We start from the raw sequence: 14,372 nt of genomic DNA, 5'->3' as shown, positions 1-14,372 counted from the left end.
TTATTCTGAAGTATCTCTTCTTAAAGGAATTTTGAAGCTAGTTAATTTTTGCCCAAAGAGTTGGCTGAGCAGGTTGTTCTGGGACTCGGCGGTGCGGTAGCTGGCGGCGCCGGCCGGCTTGGCCCCGCGGGCAGCGCGCGGGCTGTGCAAGGTGCCGCGTGGGGACGGCGTCGGCCCCTTGGCCAACACTTGGTGGAGGCTCTTGCCCAGAATGGCCTTCCTGCGTTTCACGTCCCCGTTGGCGTGACGGAGCTCCCCTTTCTTCTGGTTGTAAGTGTCCAGGACCATCTTCTTCAGCTGGGGGCCCGTTTTGGGTTTGGATACCAGTTTGTTGCAGTGCGTCTCCCTCCTCCCCGGGGAGAGGGTGGAGGCCTCAGCGTTGCTCCAGCTGGCGCGTTTGAGCTCGACGGTGCTCTCGCTCCTCACCGGGCACGGTGTCCGGGCTTTTTTCTTCTTCCCATCTCCCTCCATGTTCTCCCGGGAGCCAGAGCTGCTCCGGTGGCTCAAGGATTTGTGTTCTTTCCTCCTCTTGGGGTGAAGCTTGCCAGTGGCTTTGTTTGGCTCCACATGGCTGTGCTTTGTGGCGTTGGTGGCCATTTCACCTCTGGGCTGATGGCTGGTGGATTTACCTGGGTTACCACCTTGGTCTTTGGCGTTAGTGATACCATCCTTAGCCTCAGGCATGGATTTATCCCTTCCGGAGATGGGTTGCTGACCCTCCTCGGTGCTACCGTTGGGGCTGCCCACACCCAGAACAGCCTCATTGCCAGGCTGGCTACCTGTGGTCTTCTTTGGTGGGGCTGAATCTTTGGTGGACCTGTTGAGTGTGGGTGATGCTGACTTGTCCTTCAGGGGCAGGGGGTGGTGGGGAGCTTCTGGAGACATGGCCTCAGATGCACCTTCCCAAGCAGAGACATCGCTGGAACTGAGGTTGCTCCATCTGAGGGTCTCCTTGGCTGTTGGAGACTCTGCCTGAGGGGAAGGAAGCTCTGGGACCTTCTTGGAGAGCTGGAGAAATGGGATCTCATCCATGGCATTGGTGCCTGTACTGGGATTTTCCATGACATACGCTCTATATTCATCTTTGTTGCCTGTTCTTTTATGTGCATCAGCGCAGCCACGTTTCTCGGTCAGGTGTGGAGGAGAGAGTTTTTGGTCTGTGGCCTGGTTACAAGCCAGCCCAGCAAGGTCCATGGTAAACTCGGGTGAGTCCAAGAAAGGAAGTGGTTTCCCATCAAATGCTCCTTTCTCCAGCTCCTCGATAGCCAGGCCAGCAATGTGGCTGAGCTCCGGGCTGCCTGCGGCAGCTTGAGGCAGAGATGGGGAGAGGCAGGGGGGTGGTGGTAGGGTGTCAAATGGGGACTTCTCCATCTCTGCCAGGAGGTCGGAGAAGTCACCCACCAAGTCTTCTGTTTTCACGGAGGTTTGGGGTGCTCCTGGATCACCAGGTGCTGTTGGGAAGGAGTCAGTGGGATTCTGCAGACTGGGGCTTGCAGCTTCTACCAGCTGAAGGTCACTCGTGTGGTGCAGGTGGACCGGTGACCTGCATGGGAGTGAGCTGCTGTGGTGAGTAACCTTCCTCTTCTTGCTTGGAGGCATGGCCTCCTGGAGACATCCGTCCTCTTTCTCCTTCTCCCTGCCCTCCCTGGAGGCAGTGCCAGGCCTCATGACCCCTCTGAACTTGAAAGTCTTGTTGCTTCCTGCCAGGTGCTTCTCCATGTGCCGGTCGTACTGCTCCTTCTTGGAGAAGGTGTAGTTGCACATGCTGCAGATGAAGGACTTCTTGATAACGTGCATGACATCGGCACAGAGCTCACAGGTGTACAGGGTGGTGTGCTTGATCTCCTGTTCCTCCACTACACCATGCTCCTGGCTCAGGTGGTTTCGGAGCTCTTTGGTTTCCTGGTAGAACATGGGACACCTGTGGCACAAGTAAATCTTCTGCAAACTGTGCACAACCAAGTGCCGCTGGAGCTTGAAGGGCTTGGGAAACTGTTTGCCACAGTGATGGCAGTCCCTGGAAGGATCTTTGCAGTCTGGGTGCATGGGGACAGACTTTGGAGTGCCTTCGCTTTTTGCCATGTGCTCTGGAGAGGGGCTGGCAGATGCTTTAGAGGAGCTGGGAGCAGGTGGCTTCACCTTGACGTTGCTTTCCAAGGGGTCTTTCATCGCCTTGGCCTCCTGCTCGAGAGGCAGCTCCTTGGGGCTCTTGCTCTCTCTGGTGACTACGTGCCTGCTGCCGGGGTCGGCGTGCCGGGAGGACCTGTTGGGCTTCCGATACATGATGGTGTTGAGGAAGTGGGTGACGGCAGCATTGTCCTCACCAAAGCAGGCTGGCAGGCCCATCACTGACTTCTGCGCCTGCCCCTTGCGGGCAAACTGAGTGGCGTGTTCCCGGAGATGCTCGTTGTACATCCAGACGTCAGAGATCTCCTTCAGGCACATCCCGCACGCCCACAGCCCAGCTTTGTTCTTGGCATGCTTCTCCTTCAGGTGGTCCCTCAGCTGCTCCCGGGAGCTGAATTTGCGCTGGACACACATGTAGCAGGTAGGTGGAGGGGAAGGGTTGTGGGAGAGCTTGTGGAAGTCCAGCTCCCCTAATGTCAGGAACCACTGGAAGCAGACTTTGCATTTGTACTGCTTGTCTTTGGTCTTGATGGTTATCTCACCGCGGTTTTTCCCCAATTTCCCATCTTCCAGCTTGCTCCTGTGCTTGCCTGACTTTGGCTTCAAACTCACAGTGCTGTCCTCCCCATGGCCAGGAAGATCTTCACAAGGGCCAAAGAAGCACATGTCTCTCATTTTGAGCTTGGCATTCAGCATCTCGATGTCGATGGTATGAAATTCAGGAGAGTCCGAATCCTCGTTATCCTTACCATCATAGGGCTCCTCTGCCAGGTCAGGGGGCTCGGAGCTCGCTTCTCTGAGCGAGTGCTCATCCTCAAGGTCCATCAGAGGCTCAAACATGTCCTCAGCAGAGAGACTTTCTCCCTCCTTCTCTAGACTCCCCCAGATGTTCAAGCTGGGGACATTGTCCACTTGGCTGTTTTGGCACAAGAAGGTGAGCATGTTGTCTTCTAAGTCAATGTCCTCCTTCCCTTGGTCAGTCACCTCGTGGTCCAACCTCAGCTCAATGCTTTTAGATCCGTTTGGAGCAGCATCTCCGCTCTTCGCCTTGCTGCCATGACACATGTTTAGCATTAAGGCGTCGTCAACAGAGATGGTCTCGTATTCACAAGGGGACTCCCTGGTGACACAGAAAGAGCTGGTTTCGCTGAGGTCAGAAGCCAACTGGATGGTGAAGAGGTTGATGGCACCCGTTGCCTGAAGGTTGACTTCGGTGACGGGCTTGGGTTTCTTGCTACGCTTCCCATACACCCGCGTGCACTTCCTCCGGACAAACTGGTCATCCCGGGGGAACAACTGGGAGAATGTGGAGTCATCGTCGAAAAAGCTCTGGAGGTCTGAGGTGGCCACGCTCTCCATGCAGTGCTCTCTGCCTGGGGGCACCTCTGCCTTCGCCCATCGCTTTGGCTCTGCAGGAGGAGGGCTGGTCTGCAGAGTGCCTTGTCTGGGAACCTTTTGGGTCATTCCCAAATCATGTGTGTCCAGTGGCAGAGCCCCTTCAGCAGGAGCTGTGGGACCCTGTGGGGCACCACTCCAGTTCCCAGTGTCACTGCCTGCTGCAGGGCTGTGTCCTGTCCCAGCATGCATCTCCTCTGCCTCATCAGCACCACGATGCTGCTCTTTGCTTACTTTGCCCAACCCCTTTGTCACTTGCTTCACAAACCCACTAACCCAGTTTTTGCAAGTCTGTGTATCTTCCACTCCATTTGGATCTTCCACCTCCCCAGAGTAGGTGACTGTGTCCATTGCTGACTCCTTGCTGACCATCTCCTTTGAAGACACCACCCTGTTGCCCAGGTCTTCTGCAAGCTGGGCCTCACAAGGGGACTGTTTGGCTTTTTGGGAGTGCTGGGTCCCGTTCTGCTCCTCTGTGGAGATGCAACCACCTGGCTCATGCAAGCCCTCCCTGATCCTGGGCAGACTGCAGCTGGCAGGGGAAGGACCTATGCTCTTCTCCAGCTCACAAGGATCATTGGGTTCATTTCTGCTGGGAAACATCTTTGTTTTCCTTCGTCTCACTTTCCTGTTCAGCTGCTTCTCAGAACTGCCATTCTCCTCTTCAGGATCTTTGCTTTGGCTCCTTCTGCCCTTTTCTTCCTTCCTGACTTGCCATCCTGAGTCCAGCTTCCCAGATACCACCTCTCCCAATCCCCTCACCTCAGAGTGCAGTCCCTTTGCCTTCATTTCCCTCTGCAGAACATGTGTGCAGTGCAGTTCCTGGGACATCTCAAGGGAGATCACACTGAGGTCACTGAGCACTCTGCTGACCACCTCTTGCATCTGTGTGCTGGGCTCTTTCTCCAGGTCTGGCAGTATCTTCTTGGGGACGTGTTCGACACTCATTGGCACCTGTGAGCTGCAGGTTTTACCTTTGACCGAAGCCTTCACACTCCTTCTGGGTACCTTTTGGGCTGCTTTCAATATCTCGTCTGCAGGAATTGAAGGGGACCGGGGAGTCTTGCTGGGCTGTGGCACACCCCCATTCTTCACCTGGTGTTTGACAGCTTTGTGTCTGGTCAGGCCAGGCTTAGACCGGAAAGTGGCTGAACAAAGGTCACAGGTCACTGGGAGCCCACTTGGCTTTTTTCCTTTGTGAAGTTCATTTTTTAAAGGGTTTGGAGTACTGTTGGGTGTGTTGTTCTCTCCTTGGTCCACACTGTTTAACACACAACACCCATCTTCTCCAGCCCCATGCCTATTGGATTTCTCCCCTTTTAAACTCTTTCCTTCACTCCCTGTGGTTTTGGAAACACCAAGTCTCACTTCTGCTGCCTCTGAAAACTCATGGCCATTTAATTCAGCAGGACCAAGATCTTCAACCCTTGTGAAACTTCTGCTGACAGCAACTGTCACTTCCTGAACAGCAAAACCATTGGACAAAGTCTCTTGTTCGCTTTGATGCTTATTTCCCTCATCGGAGCAGCTTTCAAGCTTATTCTCTTGATTCAGGTTGACCTCTCTTTCTCTGATGGGCAGAAGATCTGCTGGGGGCTGGGTTGAGTGATCTTGGGTTTCTGAAGGAGTGGACTTAATGACCATGTCTGTGATGGTGCATGGTTGGTTTTCTTTAAAATTTGACAACACAGTACTGGCATTTTCAGGTACCTCTTTCCCAACATTCTTTTGGTTGAAAGGTGGCGAACAGGGAAGAGAACAGTCCCTTCCATGAGGTTCCTGGTGAGCATCCATCTCCAAGGCAGAGCCCATCAGGCCATCACCATGCATTAGAGCGCAGGGTCTCACCACCCCTTCTCTTTCGGATGGTCCATAGTTACCCAAAACACCATCAGGGAGGTGACGGTGATGTTCCTCATCTGCTTCCATCGGCACAGCCCCGCAGTGATGCAGCAAGGGAGGAAAGGTGGCTGGCCTTTTCCATGTCCCTTGCTCTACTGGACTCATAGTGTGGGGATGGATGTGATGGCTGTTGGCCTCAGGGGGACACCTCTTCATGACTAATGAACTTGATGAATTGTATTTCTTCTCATCTGAGACTCGAGTGATGAAGCTGGGGACCTCTCCTCCCTTGGCCCCACTGCTTTCCAAGCATTTGGGGTCAGAAAATTGGGTTGGCAAGAGCAGGCTGGTTGGAGATTCACCTGTGTGATAACAGCCATTGAGGGATGACTTGCCATCCCCTTCTCTGGGAGCCTTTGCATTCACTGTCCCAACTTTCATCTCGGTCACCACATGGTGATTCTGGTGGAGATCCTCCTCGGAGGGAGCAGGGGTGCTGATGGAACTCGTGGGAGCACTGTACAGGTGCTGTGGCCCCTTCCCCACCTGATTCCTTTCCAGCCTCTCTCCCACTGCGCTACCCAGTGTTTCTTCCTTGAGCGAACTATGGCTAAAATGGGATTGCTCATATTTCGTAAATGCCAAGGTCGTGTTGTTTTTATCTTCCTCCTGCTCTTCCATGAGCTGATCAGCTTTCCTTCCTTGCCCTGGCAGTGGGGTCACCGCCGTGTTTTTGAGTGGCGAGAGGTCATTATGCTCTTGGGAAACACCATCTGCAGGGATATTAATGTCACTCGGCTCCGCGGGTTCATTTGCTAAGTGCTGCAGCTCCGTTACATCATTTTGCAGCTCCGGCTTCGCAGATGTGGATTGTTTTGCATGGAAAGAGCCCACTGCACCCAATGACTCCAGCTGCTCACAACCACTGGAGAAAAGCACAGCCTCTGCCCCTGGGGCAGCAATATTTTCTGTGTTGCTTCCCATGGGGATTACCCCCTCCCCATGGGCAGGGCAGTATGTCCGATTTTCCCCTTCCAAGGCATCACTGCTCTCCTCCTTCTGGTCTGGCTGGATGCAGGCAGTGGCAGAGGGGTGGTTGGGAGCCAGCAGCATGGGGAAGCATGGCATCAGCAACTCCTCTTCATTGTTCTTCACCGTTCGGGCAACAAAGAGCTGGAGCTGCTGCAGAGGGTTGGCAGATGTATCCTGAGATGCCAACATCTCCCGGGAGTCACGGTCGCTTTCCTTGGGCAGACTCAGCATATCAAACAGCAGCACTTTTGGCTTGCTGGCTTTGTCATTGAGTCCAGGGGTTGGACTCTTCCTCTCCTCTGTTTCCTCTACCAACACAGACCCACTACCACCCTCTTTGAAGTCCACGGCACTTTGCACCATTTTGGGTGACTCAGTGGGGCTTAAGGCTCTTTCTTCTGTATCTGGGACCTCTTTGATGTGAGGTGAAAAGGCGAGATCCAAGGCTGGGGTGGGACCCTGATGGAAGCCAAATTCAGGTTTACGGTTTGGAAGATGGGCATCAAACTTCTCCAGCTCTGCAGCATCAGTGTCTGCTTTCCCTGGCACAGGTAAGCTCTCAGCACTGCGCTGGCATGGCAGGGATGGCACAGGATCTTTGGCTGCTTCTGCTGCCTCCACCGTCTTTGGGAACATGGAGTCGGTGACAATAGGAGAGCTTTTTGTCACGGGGTCTGAGTAGACAGGAACCTCTGTGTGGTCTGTTGTGCTTGAGCCTTGTAGACTTTTGGAAGATGACCCATTTTCCAGCTTTCCGGGATCTCTTTCCTCAGCAGATGCAGTTCCCTGGAGCTGCTCACTGCTGTCTTTGGAGCAGAAATGGTTTGTGGTGAGTGGGGCTGGAATACACATCTCGGCCTCCAGCGAGCCCAGCTCCACTGGGCAGGGCCAGGGCTCCCTGGGTCTCTCATAGTCCTCATGGGCAGTTGTGACGCCCAGCTTCTCACCTCCCAGCCTCTCCCCAGCACAGAGGCTTGATCTGCTCAGATCATCTGCCAAAAACAGTCCTTTCTCCTGGCCTGCCTCTTGCTCACCTGGCAGTGGTGGGAACCTCTCAGCCTCCTGTCCTTGCAGATGCTGCTCAGGTTTCTGGAGGCTGATGGATGCCTCGTTACCCAACTTGCTGGTTTGCAGTTGGCTTTCCAGCTCTGTGACTAATCGCTTGATCTCCAGCTCATCATCTGATATGTTGTTTATAAAAGTCACGTTATAATCCATTATCCTGTCCGGCAGTGGCAGGGAGAGCTGGCTGGTGGGGACAGGTCCTTCCTCGGGGAATTTCTTGGCTAGTGGCTTCTCCACTGAGAGGTTGTGGAACTGAGTCATGTCCTCTGGCAACATTGGAGCCACTTCCTCCATCAGGGACCAGTCTTTCTCTGGCATGAAGGGTGGATATGGTTGCTCAAAGGGCAGTGGCTTGCGGGGGGGATTCCCGGGAGAGATGAATGTTGTCACATATCCATCCTTGCTGGCAGAAACACTCTCGTATAGCGGCGGGTCGAACTCAGTGACAGGAAGCTCTCCAAATATTGAAGAGGAATCAAAGCTGAGAGGGGAGGACACCTTGCCCTGTGGAATTTCTGTGGCATAAGGGGAGATAGTGGAGTGCTTCTGCTCGAAGGAGCTGTTGTTGATGTCATCCTGGCACAAGTACATGTCGTCCATGTGTGAGGAGCCCAAGGCTGGGGGCTTTGGGAAGAGGCTGTCATTGTAGTGACCAGGAAGGCCTTTTGGATCAAAAAATGCATTGTCACTGCTGCTGAATGGATCAGGCGCCTTGGCACTGAGCATCATTCCCACTGCATCCCCCCCAAACGTGGGGGCCGGAGGGGGATAGTCCTTCTGGCTGTCACAGAGCCCATGTCCCTTCAAGTGCTTGATTCCCGCTTCTGAGCAGGTGGCACTCACATGGCCAGGACTTGCTTCGTTGCTGCTGTGGGATGGAGCAGTTATCTCTTCTGGGTGGTACTTCAGCCCTTCACTCGTGAAAGGGGTGAACGGATGCCTCTGGTTGACCATGGTCAGACTGGGTGAGTTCTGAGCCTCCAGGGTGGGTTCTTCTGCCTCGCCTGTGAGCTTTGCTGCTCCTTTGGGCTCTTCCTTACAGGAGATCCCAATGGGGCTCTTGCCTGAGGTGGCCATGATGGGCAGCTGCCTTTCCTGAGGCTGTGAAAATGGCTCCACCTTTGCACAGTCCGTCACAGCAACATCTGGTTCAGGACTCAGATGTGTCCTGGAGCCTGCCAGCAAAGGTTTGGCTGTGCCAAACCGCCTGCTCCACCTGGAAATGTCCTCTTTGCTCTTCTGGCTCACCTTTGGGTTCCTGTCCTTGGGAAGGCTGAGTGGAGTCCCTGGCACACATGCTGGGCTGCCTGAGCGCCTCCTCCTCTGGGTGCCACCCTTCTCACTGGTCCCTTCAGCACGGGGTGGGCTGGTGCCCATCTCTCTGGGCTCACCACCACTGTGGTTGCTGCCGGTAGATGACTGGCTGCTCCGTCTTCGGATTCGGGCAGCACAATCCTCTTTCTCAGCACCCTCCTGTCTTTGAACCCCCCCATCCCCCTGTGCTTCTCTTTTCTGACTGCCCCTTTTCTGGCTGTAGTTCCAGGCTGGGTCTTTCTCTTTGATTCTCTGACTTCTCCCCAGGCGTTTCTTGCTCAAGCTGTATTTGCTCCTCCTGATGAATCTTGTGCCACGCTTCCTCCTCCCCCGGGGCTTGCTGGACTCTGTTCCATCCTCATCCGAGTCGGACACGTAGTCATACTCCTGCAACCTGCCCTCCTTGGTGGCTGGCATTGGCCCCTCAGTGGCCTGAGGGAACTGGACCTGCTTGCTGCTCTTCACCTGCAGTTTGTGGAGCTTATTCTTCTGCTGCACGATCTTGTGAATGAGCTCCTTGCTCCATGTCCCACTTCGGGGCTTCCGCTTCTTCATGTCCTTCATGGAGAACTGTGGCTTGGAGCTCTTGGTGGCAATGACCGGCCCCACTTCGCTTTTTGCTGGAGGCTCCTGGCTGAGTTTCCTGGGATGTTTTTGGCTGGAGGTGGACTTGGAGGAGGTGGTGGCTGGTGGGATGCTGTTCTTCCTGTCTGCCCGCAGCCTTGCTGTCCTCTCCACTCCTTCTGCCCCAGGATCCGGCTCCTGGGCTGCCAACCTCCGTGCCGCCCTCCCCTTGTGAAGGTGCTGCTTTCCTGCCCCTCTCTTCCCCTGCTCCCCAACTGGGCATCCATCTTCATAAGAATAGCCAGCCTTGGGCTGTCCCGCTGCCTTCTCCTCTGCTGCCTGCTTTGATTTGCTCTCTGAGGCCAGGGCTTCCTTCGCTTTGTGGGACATCCCACTGCTGGTTGCCTTCACGCCCGTCAGCTCCTCGTCAGCAAACACATCTATGAAGCTGCTGTCGATCTCTGGGTTATCTGACTGGTACCCCAGGCCGTTGAGGGCTTCAGTGATCAGGCTGTCCAGCTTGGCGTCGTCAATGTCCAGGTCAGAGGCAGTGAGGGGCAGAGAGGTGGCAGTGAGGCCGTTGAAGAGGCTGCCCTTCAGAGCATCCTCCTTGCCCTCGCTTTTGCCTTCCCCGTCCAGCAAGAAGTCATCGCTCTTGTTTAATGTCAACAAATGCACCTGCGGGTCTGGAGAGAGCCCCAGGCTGGGGGGCTTGGGAGGCTCTTGGGGAAGTGCTTTCCGCCCCTCGGCTGCCCGGGGAGCATCCTTGCCCTCTCCCTGGGGGGTGGGATGGGAGGCGCAGAACTGGCGGTGCTGCAGGAAGGATGAGAGGTTGCTGTAGTTCTGGTCACACTGTTTGCAGGTCAGGAGCACGTCCAGCTGGTCCAGGCTGGCACTGCTGAGTGAACTGGCCAGCAAGTGATGGGAGGAGTACGGTGGTGGAGGCTGCTCCCCATCCAGTCCATCCGAGCATCCTTTGGCCACCTCCACGCCGGGTTTGTGGAATGGGCTTGCCGGGGTGCATTTCAGGAGGTTGTCATCTTTCAGGGCATCAGGAGGGAAGTGGAAGGACTTGATGGAGTCTGAGGGGGGGTAATGAAGTGAGTTGGGGCTCAGGACATCAGAGGGGTGGAAGGTTTTGTTGGAGTCCTTGGGGTGGCAGGGGTGCTGGAAGAAGGACGAGGGCGTCAGCGCTCCAGACATCTGGCTGTCTTCGAAGGCAGGGTTGAGTGGGCTGCTGGACATGGGGGAGAGCGATGAGCAGGTGCTGCCACAGGTGGGGTTGGGGACAGGGGATGGCAGTGGGGACTCGCAAGGGGAGGCAGCCACCAAGGCTGATGGCAGCAGGACCAGTGCTGAGCCCGACGAGCTTCTTGAGGGAGGAGGAGGACCTGCTTGACCCATGCTGTAGAAAATGGCTTTGTTTCTTGAGTCGCAGACAGGAGACCCCGGGTCCTTCCCACTCTCAAAAGAGAAAGTGCCCGTCACACTGGGGTCTACCCTCTGGACCCCGAGGCTCTCTCCTGATAAGAGCTTTTTGCCATGATACCCTGGAGAGTTACTTATGGGGGGCCCTTTCTGGGCTTTCCCACTCCCCTGCCATTCTGATGTGCCCAGGGGAAAGTGGAGCTTCTGGTTGGTGATCTGCCTCGACAGCTCCAGCCTGTTTGCACCGGGCATTGCAGAAGGGAGGTGTATTTGCTGCCAAGGCATCCTGGCATTTTTCTGCCTGTGCTGCCTCTGCTCGGGGCCAGACTGGCACTCGAATGAGAACTGGCTTCCAACAGGGTTTGAATAAGGTGCTGAATTCTGGTCCATGGGAGAAAACGCCTTAGTGGCACCTTCCCAAGCTTGCACAAGTCTGGGGTGGGTGGGTGCCGTAGTGGGAATGCTTGTCTCGAAAGGCACGGATCCTGCGCTGGTGCTGCCCACGGGGGAACTGCAATAGGCTTTGCTCTGAAAGTGCACTTGGGACAGAGAGTTTGGTGGCATGTTCCTTCTCAGAGGGCTGCTCTGGACCAGCAGCCGTGGGCCGGGGACACTGTCCTTGGCTGAGGCTTGCCTCTTACCGACTGGCTTTGGCATACTAGGCGAGTGTAAACTAGACGGAAAAACAGCTTGGTTTTCTTGGAAAGTGCTTGGGTTTTGGTCGATAGCACCAGATGACGAGAGAGCACCATTGGGGTCGGCGGGATGCTCGCTCCTGCCTTTGCAGCAGGGCAGCGGGCTGTGGTGCGGGGCCGGCGGTGGCGGCGGGTGCAGGAACGGCGACGGCGGCGCTGGGACGGGCAGGTACAGCCTCCCTTCAGGGGACACGCTCTCGTAGGAGCCACTGCTCAGTGTCTCCTCTTGCCACTCTCTGGAGGAGGAGTGGAAGGGGAAGGCACCGTGTGCCAGCTGGCTGCTGGTGAGCCCCACGTCCAGGTACTCCTGGCTCCCTGCATCGCCGTGGTACGGCTCCTTCCCCGAGTCGTGCAGCAGCTGGAAGGGGTACTGGCATGGCAAAGCCCCCAGACTGTGGACACTGGCTTTCCCACCCTCAGAAAAAGAGCTGGGCTTCTGCACCGTGATCCCGTAGCTAGCACCGGCAAAGCTCTTCTCTGGGGAAGGCCAGGACTTGGTCCTGTTTGCCTGAAACTCTAAGTAATGTAGCTGCCCATGGGTGCTGGGGCTCTTGAGGGGGATGCCGGCAGTGGGGGGCTGCCCTTTGGGGCCTAGGAGGGGGCCGGGCTGTGAGGTATAGTTGGCGGAGGTACGGCCGGCAGCGGCATCGGGGAAGCAGCGGCCAAAGCTGAGCTCTTCTTGCCGGAGCTCGGCCTCGCGCTGGGGAATGCTGGGCACATGGAAGCGGTAGCTGCCGGCCACGGGGGGAGTCACCTCCGGCTCCTTTTGGGGGGTCACCTTCTGCTGGGGGTATGCGATGCCGATGGTGGGGTTCGGCCGGGTGCCGGTGATGCTGAGCCGGTAGAGCTGGTGGTGGCCCCGCTCGCCCTTCCCCGAGCGCCGGCTGCGCTCACGGGCTCGGCCCTTCCCCAGTGGGGACTGGGGGCTGCCCTTGACCTCCCCCCAAGTGCTGTCATTGCCAAATTTGGGTTTGCACTGGAGGGATTTGAAGTCGATCTTCCCTGCTTGCTGGGGCCGGATCACGGCTTCCCGCTGGCTGTGGGGCTCCTTGTCCTTGGGGCCGAGGAAGGGGGACGTGCCCTCCCCGCCAAGCACCCTCCCATCCTTCTCCCCACAGCCTTCAAAGCCAAAGTCCTTGTCGGGGTCTTTGGGGGCAGCCTCAGTATCGCTGATGGTGTAAACATGCTGGGTCTCTCCAGTCATGATACCAAGGAGGGGGACAGCCTAGAAAGCCCTGTTGTCCTGTCCTGTGGCAAGCTGTTGTCCCTCTGTCATGGGCATGGTCCTCCACCAAGGGGCACCGGGGCGGTGAGAGGGGCAGCAGCTCCCCAGGGCCAGGGTGGTGGGGGGTCCCGAGCACTGGTGGGGCTCTGCTGCATCATTTCAGACCTGGAGAGGAGAGAAGAGAGGAGTGATGTCAGTCAGGAGGGGACCAGTGGAAGGACAGGAGAGATTTTAGTCACTTTTCTTGGCACTGCAGTGGGAAAGTGGATAGAGGAAGGGGCAGCACAATCCCCCCCCAACAGCTCCAGGGCAAAGCCCTCCAGCTTTGGGCTCTTCAAAGGATGCTTTGAGCAGTTCACCTCTGGCAAAAGCTGCTGAGGAAGCACTTTTTTCCTCCGGGGAAAGCTATTTCTGGGTTACTTCTTAGCAACATAAGCAGAAAAAGATGACAGAAGAGCTCCACCTACGGATTAGTGGGAAGGGCTGTCGGGATGGGCTGGGAGAGGCATCTGGGAAGGGCTCTGTCTCCATGTCCCCGTGTGCCCGTGTCCCTGTGTCCTCATGTTCCCATGTCCCCATGTCACCGTGGCTGGAGGGATGATGAGAGGAAAGGCTTTTGCTCCACCACTTTCCCCACCTGGTGCATCTCTTTGCTGCCCCTCCACCAAACCATCGTTTTGAAATTCCTGGTCTTTGAAATTCCTGCTGCCTCTGCCTTAACTTTACCACCCCCTACAAATTGCCCTGGAAATTTTAAACACTATTAAGGAGGCAAAAGCATAAAAGCTGAGTCCCAAATTTACCAGCTGATTTTACAACCCCAGACCTCAAGGCGTTAGACACAAAGCACAAGTCAAGCTCAGCCTTTTAAAAGGCACCACTAGAATTTTATATTAAAAAGGTTATATTAAAAAGAAGGGTAAAGCCCTGTTTCAAAAGACTTTTTTTAAAAAGTCTGTTGGAAACAGTGAGGGTTTATTTCTCCTCTCTCACTAGAAATCCTTCTTTACTGTCTGTCTCAGTGGGTCAAGGCACGATACTGCTGGGAGGGGGTGAGGACCAGGAAATTCATTTTATTAATCTCCTCCTGGGTACAATTCTCACCTCTCCCAGCCCTACTTGGTCCACCCATCCTGGCCATCCTGCCCAGCAGTGACCTAAGCAGAGGAGAATTTCTGCAGGAAAAGAAGAGCATCCTGCATCAACCCAGGGTCTCCACAGCGTGCTTGGCTTGTCTCTCCATTCCCACCTGATGCTCTGCTGTGAGCAGTCAGGATGAGCACCCAGCACCCCACAATGCTGCATTAGTAACAATATTTAGTACATACAGAGGTGGCAAAATTGTGGCTGCAGTCCCAGCACTCCTTCAAGGATGCTGTGAGACCTTGCCGGGAGGAGACAGCAACGCTCCCGGGGGTCTCCTCTCTCATTCCAATAACCAGGCTTGAATTCCTCCCCAATTTCACACCCTGCTAAGTGAAATGGATCCGGGGCTGATAGGGCCGGCTCCTATCGTGCCGGCTCCCCGGCCAAAGCTCACACGCGGCCCTTTGGCACGCAATGGCTCTGCTTGCAAAACAATGCCCCACTTATGCCGCGCCAGCCACAACTCTAAAGCCTGTTTGCTGCTGTTTAAATTTGCAAAGGCTCCTTGCCAAGATAAAATACCCAAGGCCAGTGCTTGC

General features: G+C 55.7%; 1 protein-coding gene across 1 annotated transcript; it reads right to left on the bottom strand.

Moving 5' to 3' along the window:
• On the bottom strand, window positions 1-12,666 carry ZNF469 (zinc finger protein 469). The gene is made up of 2 exons (XM_018086765.2): window positions 5,606-12,666; window positions 1-5,326 (listed from the first exon to the last, which is right to left on the bottom strand). The coding sequence occupies exons 1-2, from the start codon at window positions 12,664-12,666 to the stop codon at window positions 1-3; spliced, it is 12,387 nt and encodes a 4,128-aa protein (XP_017942254.2).
• Window positions 12,667-14,372: the final 1,706 nt, after the last annotated feature.

The sequence above is a fragment of the Manacus vitellinus genome, unplaced genomic scaffold, assembly GCF_001715985.3.
Source record: "Manacus vitellinus isolate BGI_N305 unplaced genomic scaffold, ASM171598v3 scaffold_10_pilon, whole genome shotgun sequence".
NCBI classification, from domain to species: Eukaryota; Metazoa; Chordata; class Aves; order Passeriformes; family Pipridae; genus Manacus; species Manacus vitellinus.
The sequence above is the reverse complement of the archived record's forward strand: the minus strand, read 5'-3'. Positions and strand labels throughout refer to the sequence as shown.

Coding starts and splice junctions, on each gene's coding strand:
- ZNF469 (XM_018086765.2), bottom strand. CDS start 12,666: ATGACTGGAGAGACCCAGCATGTTTACACCATCAGCGATACTGAGGCT. Junction 5,327..5,605: donor CGAGTCTCAGATGAGAAGAA/ATACAATTCATC, acceptor CCTGATGGGCTC/TGCCTTGGAGATGGATGCTC.